Source organism: Pseudopipra pipra, chromosome Z (genome assembly GCF_036250125.1).
Source record: "Pseudopipra pipra isolate bDixPip1 chromosome Z, bDixPip1.hap1, whole genome shotgun sequence".
NCBI classification, from domain to species: Eukaryota; Metazoa; Chordata; class Aves; order Passeriformes; family Pipridae; genus Pseudopipra; species Pseudopipra pipra.
This window is the reverse complement of record NC_087581.1, coordinates 21,005,101-21,029,758: the sequence shown is the minus strand read 5'-3', so window position 1 is coordinate 21,029,758 and position 24,658 is coordinate 21,005,101. Positions and strand designations below refer to the sequence as shown.

The window sequence follows — 24,658 nt, the reverse complement described above, 5'->3', positions numbered from 1 at the left end:
GTCTGTAGGAAACCGAATTGACCATCCACACCTGGCTTCTTCTGGAAGTCTTCCTCATGCCCCCAGTAAATAAACTACTTCACTCATATGAGGAAATCAGTTCAAGAGAGAACTTCTTTTGAGCATTTGTCTCCAGTCAACTGTTGTGGACAAGTTTAGTTAGATGGATTTTTTAACCTAGTTGTCTTGCTTGAGTATTACTGCAGCCTTAGGCCGAGAACTGCAAACTTTCACCTTGAAAAGCTGAACTAATCTTGAACTGTTACTTAGTTTTGTGAAGGAGGGCTCTGAGACCAGTGCAAACTGAAGGATTAAGAAGCTGCAACTGTCAATAGAAGCTGCAGCCTGTCCAGATAAAAACACCTACAGAAAAAGAACCAGAAGGCCCCAGACCAAAAATCACCATGGGACCAAAAGGCATGTGCGGGGTGCATAAAGAGCATGTGAAGAATGGATTCATCGGGTTTAAGGGTATAAAAGCGCAGGGATTTCTTTGTTCTAGGTCTTTCTTGGAGGCATCCAGCTCAAACTGTTGCTATTGTGATACCATTCGGTTATTACATTTTTTTTGCCTGGAATCGAATATGGACTCTTTAACATGACTTTTTAAGAGTGGTTGTAATGATTTGCTTCTTCCCTCAGTGCTGCTTTGAGAGCAAGGCATGAAATAGAATAATTAATCTCAGAAGTACCTTTGGGGTAGGAACAAATAGGGTGGTTGTAGAGTGGGCTTGGTTCAATTTCAAGATACGATATATTCAAGTTATCATAATGTGTCAGTGAGGGGTCATGTACCCCTATGAAGAAAGTCCCTGTAAAAACAGTTGACTTAGTTTTCCTGTCCAAATGTGGGTGAGATAGCATAATATATTATCTACTTACTGATGGATGGAGGTTAGTGCAGTCCTCACCACTTTCATGATAAATTTCTTCCTAATATCTCATCTAAATCTACCCTCTTGTAGTTTGAAGCAATTACCCCTTGTCCTGTCACTACATGCATGCCCTTGTAGAAAGTTCCTCTCCATCTTACTTGTAGGCTCCCTTCAGGTACTGGAAGGCTGCAGTTAGGTCTCTCTGGAGCCTTTTATTTTCCGGGCTGAACAACCCCAACTCTCAGCCCGTCCTTGCAGGAGAAGTGCTCCATTCCTCTGGTCATCTCCCTGGCCCTCCTCTGGACTCATTCTTCTCATGTTATTCTTATGTTGGGGGCCTGGAGCTGGATGCAGTAATCCAGTTGGGATCTCTTGAGAGCAGAGAGAAGGGGCAGAATTGCTTTCCTTGACCTGGGCCGCTTCTAGTCAAGCTTCTTTTGATGCAGTCCAGGATACAATTGGCTTTCTGATCTGTCAAGTGCACGTTGTCAAGCTTCTCATCCACCAACACCACCTCCAAGTACTTCTTGTCAGAGCTGTTCTCAATCCATCCTCCACCCAACCTGTACTTGTGCTTGAGATTGCCCCTGCCTAGGTGGAGGACATGGCATTTAGCTGTGTTCAGCTTCATGAGTTTTGTATGGGCCCAGCTCTTAAGCCTATCCAGGTCCCTCTGGATGTCATCCCCTCACTCCAGTGTTTGAGAGGGGAAGGAAGAGGCTTGATTTTTGCTGCCCTGAAGCCACTCAAGAATCTTAGCCTGTGTCTACTGATCTTATTTATGAGTCAAAAGAAGGCACAGTAGGTTTTGAGATGCTTGCTCTGAACCACATTTGTCAAGGAGTTACCTGGCAAGTGCCAGGTTCACTGTTTTCCTTCAAAGATGCCTCAGTAATTTTAATTCTTAGAAATCCTGTCAGTAAAAATAAAAAATAACATAAACAAAAGTAGATAAACAGATAAGAATTCCTATTCTGCTTACTTAATAGTTATGGAGCTCAGTGTCTTTATGAAAGGTCCGTTAATTCTCAAAACTAGTTCCTGCAGCCACCTACTTTGACATCTTCAGGATTTTGATGGTTATTGACCAAGTGTGTCTCTTGCACTTGCATGTTTTGTGCTGATAAAACGTTTGAGGTGCCCTTAGAAAATGGGTGTTTGCTTTGAGTCTAAATAGCAAATCAGTTAGTCCTATAACTACCTGTAATCTGACAGCTTGATAATAGTATTTCCTCAGTATGATTTACATTGACTATGTACAGGTTTTCTCTGTATTGTGTGTGTTACTTGCCAAGTTTTGAAAACGTAAATCTAAGCTACTGTTTTTCAGAATGCCTCCAGTTTTAGCCTTCATGCATCTTGCACGATAGCACTTGGGCCATTTCAGGCTTTTTCAATAGAACAGCTTGAAAATACATCTCCCATTTCAGAATGTAAGGAACCTACTCTATGCAGGCTAATTTTCCAGTAGTGTTTTTACTGTAACTGTTTTACAGCTTTTCATTTTGAAGTTAGCTTAATTCTTAGTTGAGCTAGCATCAGAGATGGCAGTTAGATCAAACTTGTGCCTACCCTCTGTTGGAAATTGGTGAAGACATTCGCCTCTAGAACTGTGCTTTGTATGGCCTTTTTAATAACTCTATAAAGAACTCTCTGCCTTACTGCTTTGTCTTCTAAGCTAGTAAATTATTATTTATTTGACTGTTATTGAGTAGGTTTTAATTGCATGTGTGAAGCAGCAATTTTTTTTGAGTATCTTGTTTGCATTAAGGCTTGGGGTGCATAACCTCTGTTCTCCCTGGTTCTTGAGGTTGTTTTTACTTGTGTACATTTTCACTGAACGTCTGTTTTTCCAGTGATTGCCGTATACTGTATATTTATATAGGACAAAAGAACATGTTAAGTGGCTTCTGACAAAATGTACTCACAAATAAATTTTTTTCCCTTCTTTTTTTCTGCACTCCATACTCTTTCCTTACTAACTACATCAGTCCAATATTAGATAATCTTGTATTTTGGCTGAACTTTATTTAAGTCCATACAGATCTCCAAAACTTCAGCACAATGCTAGAGCTTAAAGGTGTACTAATACAACTTCATTACTTCTTGCTTCTAGGAAAATCCCAAACTGTATAACTGTGTTTTGCAGGGGTTTTTGTTGGGCATTTTTTAGTAGCTGAATACTTCCAAGGCAGCCAGATACTTCTGTTTGTTTCATCTTAAGTAGCTGTGGCATTTCTTTTGCTTCTCAGCTTTGATTAGGGTTATAAAAAGAAGTACTTTAGTTTGACAGGAAGACTTAGAGCAACCAAAATTTAAAAATCATGATGGTTTATTTCTTAAAGAGCTCAAGAGCAGGCAGTTTCAAAGTATCAGAATTCAAGGAAGTGGGGCAGAAGGTGAGCTTGGCTGAGCAGGGATTTTTTCTAGGATGTAGGTAAAAAAGGAAAGTCTATGGACATTGGAAGCAGGGAAAGGCTGCAGAGAGTGCCACTGCAGGGAGGAGATTTGTGGGGTCAAAGCTTGATGAGCATTCAAGCTGGCCAGCAGTGGATGGACAACAAAAAGGGCTATTTAAAAGCTTAATAGCAAAAGGATGTTTAAGATAACATTGGCCCGTTACTTGAGTAGGTTGATCACCTCACAAATAGGGATGTAGATAGAGCAAACAAAGGACCCCTGCAATCCTGTGACTTGGGGGCATTATAAACTCCCAGCCAACTCTGAAGTTGTTCAAGACTAGCTGCTCCAGCTGGATGCACTTAAGTCAATGGGGCCTGATGGAATTCATCCCAGCATACTGAAAGTGCTAGCCAGTGTTATCATGAGTCCTCTCTTCATTATTTTTTAGGGGTCTTAGGAGTCTGGAAAGGTACTGGAAGCTGGCAAATGTTGTCCCTGTTTTCAGGACAGCTCTGAATTAATTATAGGCCTATCAGTCTCACTGCAGTGCCTGGCAAAATTATGGAGACGGTTATTCTGGGAGCTAGTGAAAAACACTTGAGAGACAGTGCAGTCATTGGTCATAACTGATATGGGTCCATGAGGGGAAAGTCCTACTTAGCCAATTTAAGCAGGGAGTTGGACTCCATGATCCTTATGGGTCTGTTTCAGCTTGAGATATTCTATGATCACAATGCTTTCTTCACTAGATTCTTTATCTCTAAGATTATTTGTGATACGTTTTATGTACCTGTTGTGCATTCAGTTCTGATCTTTGAATAATAACCTGGAAAAACACATTAAAGCAATATTGAACTTCCACCATTTGGAGGTAATTTTTGAGCACTGATAACTTTGTTTCCTTGTGCACACATTATGAAGCTAAGTAAGTACAAAAATACAGTTGTAAACGAAAACATGGATGGCTGTTTCTGTACTTAATGGAAGAAATACTACTGTATTTCAGCAACAGGCTGTATCGTGTGAATACAATGGCTAGAATGCAACTTTTGCTGGGATTATATTCTTAATACATGTATCAACCTAGCAGAAATTCTGGAGTGATACCAGCAAAAATTAACAATGGATGTTGATGCAGATGCCTGATTTTTTTCTTGCCTTTCTGTACTACTTCTGATTCACTTATAAGCTCTTTGTGTACTTTGTGCATGAATTCCATCAAGTGATATGAAATAAATCATAAGTGATACTACACATTCATGAATAGTGTGGACATACTTACTGTAACTCAGAAATAGCTTCTTTAGATGTACCATGAAAAGAGACTTATCATGCTGGCTTTTTGCTGCTTTGTCAAGTGTGCTACTGGGGAAGGACAGCCTTTGGAAATGTGGAATCTGTTTTCAAAGAAAGCTTAGGAGTTTAAACTTCACCAAAGTGTGAAACCATAACACAAGCTCAAAGCTCTGAGTTAAAATTTGGACAACTTGGGAAACTTTCTTTCCTGGAATCAGGAAGCTTATGCCATCCTTTAAGATTTTAAGAATACTAATAGAAAATAATGATCTAAGAAAAAGCTAAATTAATTTTCTTTGCAGGGTAAGTGTCTTAAACTTGATTTCTCAATAGAACAGACTTTTGAGAAGTGACAGCTTGGTGGAAATACGTAGTGAGCTGACTGTTAAGAAAAACTAAGATGGAAAATGGCTAAAGCGTGAACCGGAATTTATGTCAATGGACTTTATACCAGAGGAAGAAACAGGGGCAGCTTGTTTCTATACTATAGAAACAAGGTTTTAAAAATATTCAAGAAATTAAGAAGTCAGGAGGTACATGTTGTTTGCTGGGCAGTTAGGAGCAGGGGAGTAAAGTCTACTAATAATAAATGTTATTTTGTTGGTTGGTTGGAGTTTTTGTTTGTTCGGGATTTATTTTGTTGGGTTTTTTTTAGCAGACCCGTACACAGACAGAGGCTTTAATCTTCAAGCAGACATGAAAGTTGTCTTGACTGCTGTTTCATTCCTGTGTTAAATAATGGACTGTAGCACACAGATCTAACAACATGAGACTCAGGGCAGCTGTTTGCTTGCACTGCAGTGCTTGAAATGCAGTATTCTCCCTCCTGTTATTAGATAGATACAGTTCTATGGTTTTTTAGGGGCTGAGGGCTGAAGGAAGACCATTATCCTGTCTGTTTCTGAGAAATGAGACTGCTCTGATATCTCAATATTCTGATGTATAAGATGAAAAGATAATTTTGAAATGCTGGAATCAAATGCTGTTGCTGCGATGTGCTGCAATATCACACACAGAGGTGAAGTTCACTCAGGTATCATATTTTCTCCTCAGTGTATTGCATCTGTATATTTTAAAAAAGGTAAGAAAAGATGCAATAATGTGATTCAAGTCATAACTTGCCAAGTTAATGATATTATTTGATTCCTGCTGTCTTTTAAGGTGCTTTTGTGTTGAAAACTTGACAGTTCTCACTGTGTCTTTGTTCTTGATTTCAGTCTTATTAGGAACAAGTGGTTCTCTGTCTCACAAGATGACAGAACAGGGAAGTCTTTCAAGTTGCAAGCTCTGCACAAAGAATTGTAGTTTACCCCTAAGCCTATTTAAGAATAAAATACATCGTAGTAATGCTGTACTGATCTGCTTTGGTCACGTTCAGTTGATAACGTCAGTCTAGGCAACTTCAGTCTTTCATTTCTTTGATAGCTGCAGGTTAATATTGTGTGTGATAAAAAAATGTGGAGAAAATCAGAGAAAATGGCAAATGGCAATAAGGAGGGGAGAAATTAAAACAAAAAATCAAAACCTGAGCCACTGAAAACTCCTTATAAGCTGTTTTTTTATAGATGGTAACCAAGTAAGTGAATTGCCAGCCAGGTACTACAGTACATGCTGGTGAAATAGTCAAACAATAGATTATGGATTTTGAACTGAAAATTTAATGTGCTACATTGCTTCTCTAGTTAGCCAGGTGATACAAGCCTTTGTTAAGTAGAAGGCTCTGGAAGACATTATTAATAAATGGCATTGTTTTTCAGAATTTGAATAGATCACTGTTAAATGCTGCAATTCTCTGAAACAGAAACTCCATATTCATATTCATATCTGAACAAAATTAAAATTCTCTTTACTTTTGACTGATTTATAAAATTCCATGAGTATTTATCAGAAGTAGTGCAATGTGAAACCAAGTAAGCAGAACACTGCACCACAGAGTACAGTTAACATCTTATTCCTGAAGGTTTTAAATATTGCAGGCAGCATATCAGATTTTCAGTTTATCAGTAATACTTCCTTTAAAAAAACTTGATTGTTTCTTACAGGTTTAATGAAGAGAAATTTATTAGAAAAGGGGACTGTTTTCCAATAATTGTCTTTTGTTTCCTTAGCCTCCTCCAGGAAATGTGAAAATGCCTAATGTACCCAGTACCCAGCCAGCAATAATGAAACCAACAGAAGAACCACCTGCCTACACGCAAATTGCTAAGGTTTGTCTGCAACTTGTAGGCACTTTTTTAGGTTCTTTTTAGTTATAATTATTTAAATACACTTCTGGAATTATGTCTTTTATAAATAAGCACTGCTTTCCTAATTAAAGTTAATACTGCTTTTAAATAATTGGTTACTATGTGAATTTGTGCAATATTGGGTCAGTCTTCAGCCATAACTGGAGATGCTTAATTGTAGCAAACAGACTTGGAATATTTATGCTGTGTTCATACTTTTTAACAGTATCTAATGATGCTTGTTTTGTTCAGGAGCATGCCTTGGCCCAGGCAGAACTGCTAAAGCGTCAGGAAGAACTGGAAAGAAAAGCAGCTGAACTAGATCGCAGAGAAAGGGAAATGCAGAGTCTCAGTCAGCAAGGGGGTATGCATGAAAAATATACTTTAAGTATCAGAAATTTCACTTCTTAGAAACTATTAATTTGACAGTGACGTTGTGAAGCAAATCAAAGAGGGATTTTTGTAATGTCTTCAGGAAAAGAAAGTTTATCTCCCTTGAGACACTGCATGTAGTGAATAAAAACTAGTTTGTCCTTTGCAGATTTTCCCTGAAAAACTTTTAAATGTGGTCTCTGTTACATGTTATTATTTGCTATCAGCTATTTTTGTTCTAGATTAGTATCTGAGTAATGTTATTGAATAGAAATGGAGCATTTTGAGATGAAGTGAAAGTAACTTCCTAAGTAACATCTCTTTAACTTTTCATCTGTCATTTATAGCTATAGGAGAACTTTTCTGTTTTGAAACGTTTTTTTTTGTATTACAAACATAATACACTATACAAATAGCAGAAAGATCTATTCCATTATTAATCTTTTATTAATTTTTATGACACTTTGGAATCCATAGTCAAAATCAGTATCTCATTTTGCCACAAAACTGTGCTGTGCAAAACCATCAGTTTTTGTATAGCAATTTCACAAGTGAGAAGATTTACATCCTCTTAACTGGAGATAATTTGCTACAAGTAGATCTATGGGAATATTCCTTTTCAAAAGGAAGAACTTCAGACTGGAGTTCAAAAAACCCCAAAACCCAACAAAATAAAACACTGTCTGCAAGGTTGACTTCACTTGGTCTTTTCAGTTGTATCTGCAATTCTGTTTTATTTTCATATGTGCTGGTCTTTCTTTACAATTTTGATTTGCATAATTTCTTAGTAATTTAAGTTGTTGGGGAATTTTATAGAATATTTTCAGTTGGAAGGTACCTACAATGAATCACAGAATCAGAACTGTGTGGGGTTGGAAGGGACCTCTAGAGATCATTTCATCCAATCTCCCTGCCAAGGCAGGGTCCCGTAGAGCAGGTTACATGGGAACACATTGTGATGGGTTTTGAATGTTTCCAGTGAGGGAGACTCCATGGCCTCCCTGGGCAGCCTGTTCCAGTGCTCTGCCATCCTCAATGTAAAGAATTTCTCTCTTGTGTTGAGATGAAACTTCTCGTGTTTTAGTTTATGGCTATTGCTCCTTGTCCTGTCATGGGGCACCACTAAAAAGGGTCTGGCACCATCCTCTTGGCACCCACCTTTGAGATATTTATATGCACTGATGAGATCCCCCCTCAGTCTTCTCTTCTCTGGATAAACAGGCCTAGCTCCCACAGTTTCTTTTTATAAGAGAGATGCTCCAGACCCCTTATCATCTTTGTGGCCCTTCACTGTACCATCCTTGTAGCTGCACCCTGCAATAGCTCCTTGTCTTTCTTGTACTGAGGACCCCAGAACTGGACATAGCACTACAGGTGTGGCCTCATAGGGCCAAGTAGAGGGGTCAAATCACCTCCCTCCACCTGCTGGCCACACTCTTCCAATGCACCCCAGGAAACCATTGGTACCTCCTGGCCACAAGGGCTCACTGCTGGTTCATGGTCAACTTGTCATCCACCAAGACTCCCAGGTCCTTCTCTGCAGAGCTGCTCTCTAATAGGTCAGCCCCCAAACTGACCTGGTATTTGGGGTTATTTCTCCCCAGGTGCAAGATCCTGCATTTGCCCTTGTTTAACTTCATTGGGTTTCTCTGCACCCAACTCTCCAGGCTTCCAAGGTCCCTCTGAATGGCAGCACAGCCTTCTTTCTGGTGTATCAGCCACTCCCCCCAGTTTTGTATTATCAGTGAAGTTGCTGAGGGTGCACTTGATCCCTTTGTCCGGGTCATTGATACAAAGTTGAATAAGACCCAGTCTTGATCCCTGGGGAACACCATTGACTGCAGGCCCCCAATTGGTTTCCACTTGGCTGATTGTGACCCTCTGAGCTCTGCCATTCAGCCAGTTTGTGATCCACCTCACTGTCCATTCATCTAATGCGCACTTCTTGAGGTTACCTATGAGGATGTTGTGGGAGACAATGTCAACAGCCTCGCTGAAGTCGAGGTACACATTATTGCACTGCGCTCCCCTCATCAACCCGTCCCGCCATGCCATCACAGAGGGCTATCAGACTGGTCAAGCATGATTTCCCTTTGGTGAATCCATGCTGACTACTCCTTATGACCTTTTCTTCTGCATGCTTGGTGATAACCTCCAGAATGATCTGTTCCATCACCTTCCCAGGGATGGAGGTGAGGCTGACTGACCGGTAGTTTCCTGGGTCCTCCTTATTCCCATCTTCATTGGCTTTTCTCCAGTCATCAGGGACCTCTCCTATTCTCCATGATTTTTCAAAGATGATGGAGAGTGGCTTAGCTACAGCATCTGCCAGCTCCCTCAGCACCTGTGGGTGCATCCCATCAGGACATGTGGAGGGTGTGAAGTCTTGTGTAGCCAATCTCTAACCCCACCCTCTGTGACCAAATGGATATCTTGGGGTCAAGATCTGGGGGTTAAGGGTTCCTTTCTCTGTCCTTCTCTTACTTCTGAGGTATCTACTCCTGAGGGCCGACCTCAGCACTAAGGACTGAGGCAAAGAAGGCATTCAATAAGTTCACCTTATCTCTGTGTCTTCTGTCATCAGGACACCCATCTGATTCAGCAGTGACTCCACATTTGTCCTGGTTTTCCTTTTGCTGCTGATGTACTTGTAGAAGCACTTCTTGTTGTCCTTGATATTGTTTGACAGACTCAATTCCAAGTGGGCCGTGGCCTTCCTTCTTGCATCCCTGCATACCCTAATGATGTTCCTATAGTGCTCTCACATGACCTGTTCCTTTTTTCACATCCCATAAATTTCTTTCTTGTGTTTGAGATTTATGAGGAGGTCCCTGCTCATCTATGCAGGTCTCCTGCCCTCTTTGCCTGATTTCTTGTCATGAGAATACCCTAGTCTTGCACTTGGAGGAAGTGATGCTTGAATATTGACCAGTCTCTTGGACTCCTCTTCTAGAGCCCTATCCTGTGGGATTTCTTTAAGTAGGAAGATACAGAAGGCAGCTCTCTGGAAGTTTAGGGTTCTAGTCCTGCTTACTGCTTTGCTTCCACCATACAGGATCCTGAGTTCCACCATCTCGTGGTCATTGCAGCCAAGGCTGCTCCCAGCATTCACATCTTCAACCAGTCCCTCCTGATTTGTTAGTACGAGGTCCAGCAACACACCTTCCCTTGTTGGCTCTTCCACCAGTTGCATCAAAATATTGTTATCAATGACTTGCTGAAGCTTTCTGGACTGAGTGTGCCAAGCCGTGTTGTCCCTCCAACAAATACCAGGGTGATTGAAGTTCCCCTGGAGAACCAGGGCTTGTGACAGCAAGGCTGTTTCCAGCTGCCCATAGAAAGCCTCATTAACCTCCTCCTGATCAGGTGGCTTATAGTAAACACCCCCAACAGTGTCAACTGTATTAGCCTGTCCCTTAATTATCACCCATAAACGCCCAACTTGTTTGTCTGTCCCTGGACAGAGCTCAATACATTTCAGTTGCTCTCTGACACAAAGAGCAACTCCACCACCTTGCCTCTCTGACCTGTTCTTTCTGAAAAGTACACAGCCATCCGTGACAACATTCCAGTCATGTGAGCTATTCCACCATGTCTCCATATTTGCAAAGAGATCATGGCCCTATGACCGCACGTAGATTTACAGGTCTTGTTTATTCCCCATGCTGCGCGTTTGTGTACAGGCATTTTGGGGAGGTAATCAATGATTAAAGCACGATCCATTGTCATAAAAGCCAAAATCTTCTGGATGGCACCAGCCTCAAAGCCAAACGTTGATCTGCACTAGCTTGTGTTTCTGGCTGTCCCCATTTCTCTAACTGGTGGGATAGATGAGAAGGTGACTACGGCACTGATGTTTTTCACCTGCCTTGCCAGGGCTTTATAGTCTCCCTTGATCCTGCCCATTTTTTGGTGTCATTTGTACCCACGTGAAAAAGTACCAGTTTGCAATAGTCTGTGCTCTTGACAAGCTTTAGTACTCTCTCAGCACCATCACAGATTGTAGCGCCCTGTGGGCAGCACAGCTCCTGCAACTGTACGGCAGGCTGGCAGATGGGTGCCTCAATGCCCTTAACAGAGAATTGCCCACTACAATAACTCGACATTTCTTTGTATGGTAACCACCATGTGCAGCTTCTCCGTTTTGGCCTTTAAAGCATCATGCCTATTTTTAATCTGAATGTTGGAGGGTGGAGGTTGAATTGGAGCCCTACTTTTGTGTGTCACCAGGGTCCAACATGTGTCACACTCAGTGGTATCCATTGTAGATGTATGGTTCTGGACCATGTATCTATCTCTGTTTCAGCCCCTCTAATACTGTGTAGCATATTGCAGTTTGTCTGCCTGCTGCAACAGGTCATCAACCTTTGCACACTTGTTCAGCCAGCCTTTCCTCCAGGAGAAGTATCTGGGCATTCATTGCAAGCTACCACCTGTACTGATGTCTCCTTCCTTACCAGTTCTGTCTGGGTGGATGCATCAGACTTCTCAGGGGCTGTCTCAGTAGACACACTCATTTTGTGGACAAGTGCCCACCATTATGGCAGAGACCTACAGCACTTAGCACTTACCTGAGGTGTGAACCTACCTGCAGATCGCAGCACCCTCCCTGCTTACCCTACTTATGCAAACTGCTGCACCACATTCGGTTCACTCTGTTCCAATTCACTCATGCTCCACTAGAGCCATTTAAATCTCCCTCAGTTCTCCTGGCAATGCGCCCCCTCTGTACCTGATTGGCTTGTGAGAACTACCAGTTCTGATGCTGTCCTGCTGCTCAGGTGTCCAGCTTGGGAACCCCCCTCTACAGCTCGATCTAACACTCAGCCCTGAACTCACCTTGGTCGCCTCTGCTGCTGCCCTGCTGACTGACAGTGATCATCTGATCTGCACACTCATTTGAACTCCTTTGAACATACTGTAGAGTTGTCTTGATAGGAGGACAGGGTCTTTTGTAAACCTCTAGCTGTTTGCATTCAATTGCCTTAAGATGCTGGCTGCGTATCTAGGACACTGTTGTCATGTGTTGTCATATTGACTACAGTGAAAGATCTTCAAGCTGGTAGGCCACCTCAGCTCAATGCCTTCAGTCTTCTCTGCTCGGGTCCTGAGCAGCATTGCATTTGAGCATGTGCTGCTTCCTATTTCAGCTAGTTCATTTGGGCATGTATCTCTTGAATCCAGAGGTTGAAATGCTATGGTAAAGGTTTGCTGCAGCAATTGTCTCAGTTGAATCTCTGAGTCTGTGCTTGGTATGACTTGTATTCAACAGAGGCTGTGATTAGATAATAGTACAGGAAATCCATGTGTCTGATACCCACACAACTGTACCAAAATACATTGATGCTGTAGGGGATATTCTTGTAAGAAAAAGGTAATTACAGACCATTTCAGTAACTGTCTTTCTTGAGATTTTCTGCCTTTTAGGTAAGTTTTGACTGTAAACTATATTGGAAACTAGATCAAATTATTAGAGATAGTCTGGTGTTAAAAATACCACAATTCTGAAAATGAAGAATGCTTTTCAGTCCCCTGTCTTTGTATTCAACAAAGTATGTGAGTATGATGGGACTTAAGGAAAATATTAATATAAAAGTCAAGGAACTCTGAGAAATTGTTTTTCTGCTCATATCTGGGTTTTTTTGTGAAGAATTCTCTTTTCTTACTACTTTATAGGAATTGTCAGATGCTTGCTCAGTCGTTTATGTAGATAAACTTTCCTTGACCTGTCTATACTTAATTGTATTTCATTTCTGTAGTTTTAATTTCAGTATTATGTAAGGATCGCTTTTAAAACTCAGGGGTTTTGGTAGCTCAAGTTATCCATCCACTTAAAAAACTCATGCATAAAACAGTTTGAACATGTTCAAATGTATATCTCTTTCTAGTATAACTATATTATAAACACCATTTTTTTCTTTATTTTCTGTTTTGCAGGTAGAAAAAATAACTGGCCACCTCTTCCTGAGAATTTTCCAGTAGGTCCTTGTTTTTACCAGGATTTTTCAGTAGACATTCCTGTAGAATTCCAGAAGACAGTAAAGATTATGTACTATTTGTGGATGTGTAAGTATTTTCTTTTAAAGAAAAAAACTAAATGCCTGTTCACACTTGGTGATACATACTACTTTGGCTTTTTTAACATCTGTAATGAAAAATTACTTTAAATCTAGAAACCAAATGTTGAAACAAAATCTTATGGTTTGCTACGGTTTAAAAGTATTGAATTATTTCATAAAAACTTCCACAGAAAAAAAGGAGGATTATCCTAAGGCAATTTTGTTCTAGTTTATTGCAATTTTCTAGTTTGAGTTTCTCTGTTGTTGTAAATTGAGCTTTGACCATTTATTAACTTAGAAATAATTTCACTGTTTTTAAAATCAGTTTATATATTAAGAACTATAACTCACAGTTAGTGTAGTAGACTTTTGAGTTTAAGAAGTGTAATATCCATTTAATCTAATACACATAGTTTTATATAGTTTAATACAGTTTTTAATCTATAGCAGAGGCTTAGTATCACGTTAGGCTATTTTAAGAAATAGTGTCAATTAGCTGAAGAATCAGTCCATGTTAAAACTCTCTTTGTACCCAAAGAATGCTCTACACCATCTTTGTAGGATTAATTTTGCTCTCGTTCTGATGCTGTGTTTTGACTAGAGAAATGTTGGATTAAACAAATGTACAGATGCACTCTTGTTTCTTCTGCCTTGTCCAGTGTGATGAAAGCCTAATAAATACTCTGAGACTGAGGAAATTGCAAAGATTTAGGTACTTTGATGCCTTTAATGTATTTTTAACATTATAAGGAAATGGGAATTTCAGACATTTTCTGTATTTTTTCTTAGCTTCAGACATAGTTAGCAAATCTCCATAATTTTACATGTTGCTCTGGTAATCTTATTGCTGTGATTGAGCCCCGTAATTGAAACACCTAAAATGAGCAGATGGCATTGAATTAAGTCTATTCCATTTCATCATAATCCACAGCTTTCTGTGGGAATGACCCATCGTTGGGTCATTAATCTTCAAATAAGCAACTGTAGAATGTATGACTAGTCACTCTCATAAAGCTGACAGGTGATTAAGATTTATATGAAATCTAAGATGAAATACTCAGAATTTTAGGATGGTTACTAATTCTGGCCATTTGGAGGACTGAATTCTGAAAGTGTGTATGTTTCAAACAGGAAGTGAAGTTGGGCAGGGAGAATTGGAATATTAATACTCGTTTTAATTTTCCTTCTTATGGCAACAAATAAAGGAAGCAACAATGTTACATTATTTCAAAATATATGGGAGCTGTGCTTTTATACTGGTGTGACAGCTCATCTTCTAGGTAGCCTGAGGTTTCAACCAGAACTCCGCCAGAATTTGAACGTTTCTAGTAATCTAGGGTGTCTCCCTCTTTTCCAGTATTGACTAGAAAAAGAGAGAATACACCTTCCTTATATTTGTCAAAAGGAAGGCAAGAACTGGGGTTTGTATCCTTTGTTGTGCTCTATGAGGCACATACACACAAATTCTGAAATGAGTTGCTTTTCTGACCTTTTGGGGCAGTGCTAAGATATGTAGGTGCATTAATTGCATTTCATTTAAAAGCACCTGATTCTGGTGCATTTTCTTACAGGAAAATGTGATTTGTCTGAGAGAAATGTTTTATCAGCCGTTCGTGCAATGATCTGTGCATTTTGCTTTTAAGATTTTTTTTCCCACTGAGTTGATTTAGAGCTTATTTAAGTACTGGTTAAGGCAGCAGCAAAGAGGAGTATTTTTTTCAGAATCCTTAGTATCTTGCCAGTTCTTCTATTGGCCTTACCTTACAGTGGAATGACTAAAGTGTTTCTCTGAACTTAAATAAAAAATAAAATCATTGCTGTCAGGACCAGCTTGTGCACACACAGTGATAAATACCCTACTTTATTCTCGTCCACAAGGACAGAGACTGTCCTCTGAGATAGCAAAATTACTCCTGAGCCATAGGTTATTGCTGAACCAAAAAAAAAAATTCATGTTCATCTTTTAACTTTGGCAGAAGTAACTAACTTCTCTCTGCCAGATAGCATGAAGGTAGTAGTTGTAATGTTTCTTAATATTGCTATATCTTATTCTAAGAAGTAAACTTACTTGAAATAAAATGTGAAGTTATAATCCAAATGCATTTTCTTTAGTTGGAATTGAATAGTTAACCTGTAACAAGGTCTGCCAATGAGAAAATGATAGTATTGAGCACCAAAAAGGCAGATGGTCTGCCTTAGACCAGTGTTCTAAGAAATAGTTGAATATGTAAAATGCGTTAAAGCATTAGAACAACTTCTTGCAAATCTTGTTTTACTGAGGAACATTTTTAGAAAATGTTTTTTTTGTTTGTTTTAACATATGGAAGACAAAGAGGTTTTCATTGAAAGATTTTTTTGGAAATTTTTCTTTTCAAATTAGAATGCTTATTTTGTGATGCAGTTTATGTCATTTATAAGCTTTGTCTCAAAAAATATTCATTAGTCTATTAAATATTTGTATTCAGTTGTTACTGTAGAAAAATACCAATTATTGCAGCTGTAGAAACCTCCTTTTTCGTCATTTCATGTTCAAAAATGTCAGAATTTTTGCTTTATACGTGGTAGTACTTGAATTTTCATGTTCAGTACTTTCACTTGTGAAGAGGTTTACCTGAAAGTTAGAAAACTATATAAAAATTTGTTTATTGTTGAGAGCATTGAGAGGGTATTGCTTATTTTCCACATGCTGATGTTTTGTTTAAAATGCTCAAATTGGATATTAATTTAATAATTGTAATAATTTATTGTATAAACATAACCTAATTAAGACTATTTTGCTTTTGTTTCTACAGTCCATACAGTGACACTGTTTCTTAATATCTTTGGATGTTTGGCCTGGTTTTACGTTGATGCTACACGAGGGGTTGATTTTGGATTGAGTATTCTCTGGTTCTTGCTTTTTACCCCTTGTTCTTTTGTCTGCTGGTACAGACCACTTTATGGAGCTTTCAGGTAACAACTTCAGCTTGACTTGGGATATTTAAAAGCTTATCAAAATGCATTAACATTTCAGAATTTGCTTAATTATCATTATGATAATCCTTTAATATGCTTTCATTAGAAACAAGTAATATGTTTGCCATTGATTCAGTTGCTGAATTTGAAATATACATGGCAATAGTTAGTAATGTCATGGAATAACCTTTAAAGTACTTATAGCTTCTACCATTGACAAAATATTTGCAGGAAATATGTAATTTTATTGAAGTTAGTAAGGGCTAACAGCAAGAATTTGAGTAGGTTAATAGTCAAGAGTGTCTTAAATTTTTGGCTTCCTGAATGAACTTCATAAACAGCTACACTTAAAATTTTAAGTGATAGACACCTACAGTATCTGTAATTGAAGTAACCTGAGATTCTTAAGATTGAATAGAGCAAGTAGATAATAAACAAACTGGTATTTTTCCTAGCTCGTAGCAATCTTTGCAGGCTTCACAAGTGTAAGGTGTGTGACAGCTTTGTGTTTAAGAGTAGAATGATGTGTTTCATGCAAAATTGAATTTTTTTGGTGAAGATCAGGATGCAGAGATTCCAGATCCTGTACTCTTACAGGATTTCTTGGGAACTTTTTTTTTTTTTTTTAACATTGAAGTGATTCAGGATATTCTGAGTTAAAATGCCCTTATTCTTGTAGAGAAAGATTGATGGTCAGATATTGCAATTAAGTGTAGCACTTAGACTAAATGAGATGTTTATTTTTGCTAACCAAGGAGATATTGGTGCGCCCACAAATCTTGGAGGAATCATATAGTTTACCTTGCATTCGCTCTGTAGTAAATCCCAAGCTTTCCTTAGTGAATATTGGTTGGCTGGAAAACGAAAACTACTACTCGTATATTCAACTTTCAGTCAATTGCGTAGCTGAAAACGAAATAGTTATTGAACTGAACTGATTGAACAGAAATTAGCAAACTCTCTTCTGCAGGAAGAGCTATTAAAGGCAAAATCTGATACTGTGAGTTAATTAAGTGATTTCTGCTTTCTTAAGAACTCCAGTAGCAAGCATATCATATGATAATTAGTTTTGATAGCAATAAATGGAGTCTTTGTTGAGATCTTGCCTGTACACTTATATGTGTCCGGGTTTTTTTTTTACTTTCAGTCTTTGTCAAGCTGACATTTTTGTAATTTAAACAGCAAACCTATTTTGTATATACTACTTCAAAGTAAAAGCTGCTTCACTATTCTGGTGTGTACTATGTTTCAGTAATTCCATATGAGATTTTATTTTCTTTTACAAGTAAAATATTTTATTCCCATCTTGCCCCCACTGTAAATTTCAGTCTAAAAGTGGACCAGAATTCTGTTCTTCATGCAAACTTATATGTTTAGTCAAAGAGGCCCTGCGGTGTGCTGAACAGAACTGTTCTCACCTTTCATAGAGGTGCAGGTGGCAAAAATACTATATTAAAGAACACTCTACAAAGCCACAGAATTGCTCTTTTCAAGTCACTGTTGATAAATGAAAGGACTTTTCCTCTAGTTAATACAGAAGAAAGTTAGATTGGTACTATAGAATTTGCAAAAAATTATAATTAATTTTCTGGCTGCTTTAATCTTTTCCCCCCGCCTCTTTCAGGAGTGACAGTTCATTCAGGTTCTTTGTGTTCTTCTTTGTATATATCTGTCAGTTTGCTGTACACGTACTTCAAGCTGCAGGATTTCAAAGATGGGGAAACTGGTGAGTATTCAGTTTCCTATAGTGCTGTACTGTCTGTAAGACAGACATTCATATTTGACTACTGTTGTATGTTTTAAAAGAAACATACAACATACATAAGAACATTGTGTTCACCGGAACTGTTACATTTAACATTCAAAGGAAAGCATTTTTGGAGTGCTCTTAACTAGGAGAAGTGGATGAAATTCATCCCAACAGTGTGAAGTACTGAACTATTCTTTTATACATTACCTCCTCTATTTTGGTGGTATGAGGAGTTGTTACTCATTCTCTACTTAAGATAAAGGAAAGTGGGAAAAAAATTTGTATATTTGCATATTATTTTGTATTCATTAGTTATTTTAATTATATTAATATACTACTTAGTGATGAAATTTGTGGCTAAAATTCAAAGAATGAATCAACAATGTATTTGGGTAAATATAGTGGTATGTCTTTGATATTTGAAAAGTGCATTTGTCTGAGTCATCTCCATATTCTGTAAAAAGTTGATTTTTCTTTTAGATGTTTGTAAATATATAAGCTTTTACGTGAATCTTGTATGTATATTATCTTTTATTTGAGCCTGTGACATCTGATATTTAGATTTTACAAGGAAAAGCTGTAGGGAATCAATCACTGTCTTTGAAAAAAAGGAATTAACTGAAAGCATGGTTGTAGTAGCCAGCTGGTAACATGGAGACCCATGACTGGCAGTACTGTAGTTGGGAAATGACACTTCTCTGTATCAGTACTTTTTGCTGTGAACCTCCAGACATATGTAAGGCAGACAGAACAGCATTGGGTTTAGAACTGTTGTGTAAGGAAAGATCCTGTTTTATTATTTTTGCTCTGGAATCTTCTATTTTGCTTTTTCATCCAAGCCTGTGTGCTTTTAAGCATGCTTGGGGAAGGGGTATGGAAAGTAGACAGATCATCAGAAAATGCTAAGTACAGTTTGGATTTTGGAGTTTTTTGGTAGATTCCAGTGGCACACAGAGGATATCAAAGCAATTTGAAACAGGTAGAGGAAACTTTTAAGGTTGGGAGAATTCACTACATTTTTTTGCTTTTTTTTAATGTGGAAGAATCCTTTCCATCTTAACATAGGGTTTTTTGGTCTTAATGCAACTTGCTTTTTTAATTTTCAAGTCTGATACTGTTGGTGTCTGTTAGTGTTTCAATTCTGAAGAATGGGGAAATGTTTGAAGTAGATTCTGAGATAGCAGTCTTGTCTATTAGTTCAACTGATGCTATCTGCTTAAAAAATTATCATATTAACCTCAGTTGAGAAAGCGTCACTGTGTAGATAGTTAAATGAGTCTTCCCACATAGAAGCTGTGTATGTGTGACATCTTTCTGTTTTACATTTGTAGAAGTTAGAAGCTATGTTTTTAGGGATATTTTCTCTTCTGTGAATTCATGTAGTCTTAATCTAAAATGACAGTATGACAAAAAATCTGAAGAAGTTGATGAGCAACTCTAATTTCATCACAATTCTGCTCAAGGATAATAATCTTTACTACAATTTTTCATATAGTTTCACTGCATTCTTTGGGAAAAAATGGAAACTAAACTATAAAAGCATGTTATAGAACCAAATATGCTTATGTAAAATCCCCATGACTTTTTCAAAAATATTCAAAGCTGATGAGAGTTTTTAAGTTTTCTTTGATGTGGATACCTTTGGTTGAATGGTTCATTGCTGTGCTAGTAAAGTGTGTCCTTTCTCTTTCTTCAGTGGGTGGATTTCATCTCTAACTGGACTTAATAAGAGTATTCCTGTTGGCATTATGATGATAATCATAGCTGCACTTTTCACAGCATCTGCTGTCATCTCATTAGTTATGTTTAAAAAGGTGAGTTACATATTATTTCTATGTTTGATCTGGATTTTGCTTCCTATCTTGAGAGAGGCACTCTTTCACAAAGTAGTGGGGATTAAATTACATTCTTGGAGGTGAGCCTTACCTATTAACAAGTGCATAATTTTGCTTATCCTGTTGTGGAGTTACAAAGTGGACGTATGTCCTGCAAACTGAAATGGGGAAGGATAGCTCTGAATAAGAGAAACTGGGAGGTAACCCCACTGTGAAGGGGTTGGTGAATGCACTGGACACTGTGGTTGTAGCTGTAGTTGCCAGGCTGTAATTTTGAAATCTATGGTGATTAATCAGGCACAGGGAAGTGTGATTCAAGTGATTGCTAAGTTTCAGCTCTTATCAAAATCATTCCTATTAAAATCAATAAAAGAGGGGTCCCAGCACCTCAGAAAAGGATTTTTATTTCTCCACTTCATTATTTTATCATTTTATTGCCATTTAATGATTCCAGAGCATGAAAGTTCAAAGAAAGGTTCTTGTTTCTCATGGTTACTTTTGGTGAATTTCCATCCAAAAGATGTAAGTTTAGATACTGATGTGCTAGTAAATTTTTTATGTCATTGAGATGAAATGTAACCAAGAATTCTGCTGATGATGTGCTGGCAATTCGAATAATTCAACCTCAGAATTAGACTTCAAGATTTTCACATATACAAACTCTTCTAGGCTGTTTACAGTAAACTAGAAATTTTAGGTATTGCCTGGAGATGTCCTTTCATGTTTTCTGAATAAATATCAGTGGAGAAAGAAACAAGCAAGAAAAATGTATGGTGGAATATTTTTTTACACTTTTCTTATTGTATGCATCTAGATTCTTTCCAAAAACCTGCATACTCCTATGTGAGCTGGTGTATCTTTATGGATGAGAAGTAGTCACATTTATAACAAAGAAAAAAATTTCAGCATTAATTTTCCTACTACACTGGAATGAAAATGTCTGTGCAATATTATTTGACAACTTTATTGTGACTTGACTGAGCAAGAGACAGAAATAGCATTTGAATTTTAATACTTGGGTAATTGGAAGTTGCTCCGGATTTTTTGTTTGTCTGGTTTTGCTGGGTTTGTAAGTCACACCTGTAAGTCATACTGTTTATACCTCTGGTATATTATGCTGAGTTATTGATCATCACACTAGTTTAGCAGATACATATCTGTATAGTTATGATATTTTATACTTTTTTATATTCAGTCAGAGTATAACTTGTTCTTGTAACCAGTCAAGTAATTAAAACGTTTCTAAATATTGATGTAGAAAAAAGGTCATGAAATGTACATCACACATTTTAGTAAATCTTACGAGACCTCTCTGAACTTGCAGATAACTACAGGTATCCCCTACAGTCAAACTGTGTGTGCAGCAGGGCAGTCAAAGTTCTCGGAATGTGTGGCACTGTTTTTTTCACTGCTGTTCCCCCTCCCCAGGTGCACGGCCTCTACCGCACGACTGGTGCCAGCTTTGAGAAGGCGCAGCAGGAGTTTGCAACAGGAGTGATGTCCAACAAAACTGTACAAACTGCTGCGGCCAATGCCGCATCAACAGCAGCCACCAGCGCAGCCCAAAACGCGTTCAAGGGTAACCGAATGTAGGGAAACAAAGTCATCACGGTTCGCTTCGACTGTACTTTGTTTTCCAATCGCTTACGTATTCCCTAAAAGTCTAGATCAAAATTCACACAGCATGTTCGTCACTTCTGCAGCTGTGCATGGGTAAAATGGGAAATGATTGGTTGATTTTATTATAAATTTATTTATTTTAAGAGGAAAACCATTTTTTGCCCTTCTTTTTAAGATGTTGCATTCTAGAATAAAAAAGCTTTCCATATATCATGGAGGATAAATAATTTCAGCAATTGGCCTGAGAATGAACTGTGGTATATAATGATCAAATAATTGTATTAACAAGTTTTTTAGTGGTTCACTCCAGTATTTTTTTAACTTCAGGAAAGCACTTTGGATCAATTATTTTTCTGCGTAAGAACTGATTTCCCAATTCCTACTATAAGAAGTGGGGTAAACTGAGAGATATAGAAAGTTAGGTTTGGCTACTGCTTTTGCAACTTCAGCAGTTGGTGGAGGTGAAATACAAGTAAGGTAGAGACTATAACTTTTTTTTTTTTAAGGTAAGTCTTTTGATATAAACCTGTAAGTTTGCATGAATACTGTTATCTGAATTTGTTTAACTAGTTGTTTGGTCCAGAATTTACCTGCGCCACTTTATAGCATTTGTTTGTATCTATTTCCACATAGTATTCTCTACCTGTGAGAAATTACTATGGTGCATAAGCATTCTCTGTAATAGAATGTGTAATGCAGCGTACAGTTTAAGGAAGTTAACTGGTGGTTTCAGTTGCAGAGCTAAATGATTATGTATTTACTATTTTTCATTTCAGTGTTCATGTATTGGGGTAATAATTTTGCTGGAAAAGAAGCCAATATTGACTTTTAGAACACTAGTTTCTTGTCTGCCTTCCCTCTTCTATGTGCAGTGGGTTTTTTGTTCTATTTGGGATTTTTTGGGGGTTTGTTGTTTTTGTTTGTTTGTTTGTTTTTTGTTTTTTCAAGTATAGATTTGTGTTTAACAGTGGTACTGAATCTCTAGCCTGGTCAGTCACTCTGTTTACTGCTTGTCCAAACCCCTAAATATACAGTATTTAATTTTCTAACAGGAATATTATCTAAAACCAAACCCTTTAAGCAATGGCATTTAACAGACACTTGAATTAATTTTAATGTTAACTCAGCCATGTCTGTAGTGTGGTTTAAGCTGTGGGAAAAAAGCTTTTAAACTATTTTGAATTGGCAAAGTGAGAAATGTTCATCTCTAATAAAGTTAAATTTTTACTCATTGAACTGGAGGCCTGAGAGGTTAAATTGGTGCTGTGAAACTGAACAATCCATAATAATTTCACAGAATATTCTGAGTTGGAAGGGACCCAAAAGGATCATCAAGTCCAACTCTTAAGTGAGGGGTCCATATGGGACTGAATGGCCCATAATGGGGATCAAACCCACAGCCTTGGTGTTATTAACACCATACTCTGACCAACTGAGCTCCTCTCAGGGTGGCACATACCATCGTAATATTCTAGAATATCATATAATCGGATCTTAGTATAGTAACATGTTTCTCTCCTTTGAAGATTGTTTATATTCTTGGATTGCTTCATGAGTCTTACATACAATACTTGGGCAGTTTTTCAAACCATTTTAGAAAATGAAAACAGGAAAGACAACATCCCACAACCTGTGTAAGTACATAGCATGGCTGAAATTAATTCAGCTCTTAAGGTGAATCACCTTTAGTAAGACAGTGTAAAATTTTAAGCCTCCTCCATGTGCTGAATGTGAACAGAATTTCATGGATTCTTTTTCACTACACTCTATTAATAATAACAGAAGATCATTTAAAAAAAATACACCCCTAGCTTAATCCCTGGATCAGTAGTATACTGTTAGCATGAAGTCCTCTATTAGTCTCCTTTCTTTTACTAATTTCTTTAAATCCAATTTGAATTTGGATAAATGTCATAGCTTCACTTATGCTAAGTTCATATTAATGAATCCACTTGCTTTAAATACTCTGTGTAACAAGGCCACTAAAATTTCATACTAGTGGACATGCTAGCAGTGAACTTAAATTTGTGTGGAGTGTTTTAAAAGCTTTACAGATAAAAGTCACTGTTCTCTGCTGAGATTGGGCACCATCCTTCTAGCAGCTGTATATCAAATTGTTCTTTTCATAATATTTTAAACTGACCTTGAGAGTTGTATGTAGGAACTCTGCTATGGATTACTGTTAAATCTAAATTTAGGCAATTCTTAGGTATTTCTTGGATAGGAATCCCAGGGACATCATCCTTACTATTTAACTGAAGTTGAAGATGACATAATAGCATACATTACCAAAATATTTTATGGGGGGAAAAAATACACATTAGGAATAATACCTGAATTTGACAGGTAGATTTTTTTCTTAAATGTTCAAAGGTTCCTTGAAGAAACGTATGTAATGTTCTGTGTCTAAGAATTGTTGATTTGTAATGTTGTGAGTTGGATGTATGGATTTAAGCCTTCTGAGTGAAATTCAAGGTTCTGTTACACATGAATTGTTTAGACTACAAATCTCTGACACTTTGCAGCCCAAAAAGGAGGGAGAAGTTTGTTTAGCTTTGACAACAGAAGGCTGAGATTGGCTAAAATATTTTGTACCTAACAAATACTAGATTTTACAATCTCTTATTAATTAATCAGAGTATGGCGCCCACTTGAGTTGTCATTTTGTAGTATTGTGACAAACTGAGTAAAAAGTATGAAGTTTAAACACTGGAATGTCAGTAGTCATTGATCTGTAATTTAGCAGTTGTTTTTATTTATCCGAAGATGTTTGTATATTTTGTAAATTACTAACAATGCTCTGCCATCCTGGTGAATGTATATGGTTCTGCACTTCTGTCCCTTTGTTGCATGTCTGAGTAGTTCAGAAGTTTTGTATATTTATTGTATTAACACAGTGTCATAGAATAAAAAAAGACTTTTTTCCTGGATGTTTGCTCTGTATAGTTTCAACCAATATGGGGATATTTCTTCTAACTGTCAGGATTATGTGCAGGGAGGATGATGTGTGTAAGTCTGACTTGCTTTTTATAATTCTGTATATAGATGCTGTAATTCTACTGTGAAATGGGGAAGCAAAAAGTCCACTATCAATAAATCTGGTTATTGACAATTAGTCTACTCAGCTGTTAAAAAGAAGATTTTTAGAATATTTGCAGTTCACTTTCTTGTGCTGTAAACTCACGAGAGGTAAAATCTAAACATGTTCTGTCATGTCTGAATGAAATCCTAGAGGTATTAAGTGACTCTTAATATTGAAAGTAAAATG

General features: G+C 37.7%; 1 protein-coding gene across 1 annotated transcript in view; it reads left to right on the top strand.

Moving 5' to 3' along the window:
• The window catches only part of SCAMP1 (secretory carrier membrane protein 1), a 39,207-nt gene extending 14,887 nt beyond the window's left edge, over positions 1-24,320 (top strand). Inside the window, exons 3-9 of the mRNA XM_064642447.1 lie at positions 6,683-6,781; positions 7,052-7,163; positions 13,109-13,237; positions 16,023-16,182; positions 17,810-17,911; positions 19,632-19,749; positions 21,199-24,320. Coding sequence (XP_064498517.1) covers positions 6,683-6,781; positions 7,052-7,163; positions 13,109-13,237; positions 16,023-16,182; positions 17,810-17,911; positions 19,632-19,749; positions 21,199-21,363 — 885 coding nt within the window. The 3' untranslated portion in view covers positions 21,364-24,320. The remainder of the gene's footprint in view (positions 1-6,682; positions 6,782-7,051; positions 7,164-13,108; positions 13,238-16,022; positions 16,183-17,809; positions 17,912-19,631; positions 19,750-21,198) is intronic.
• Positions 24,321-24,658: the final 338 nt, after the last annotated feature.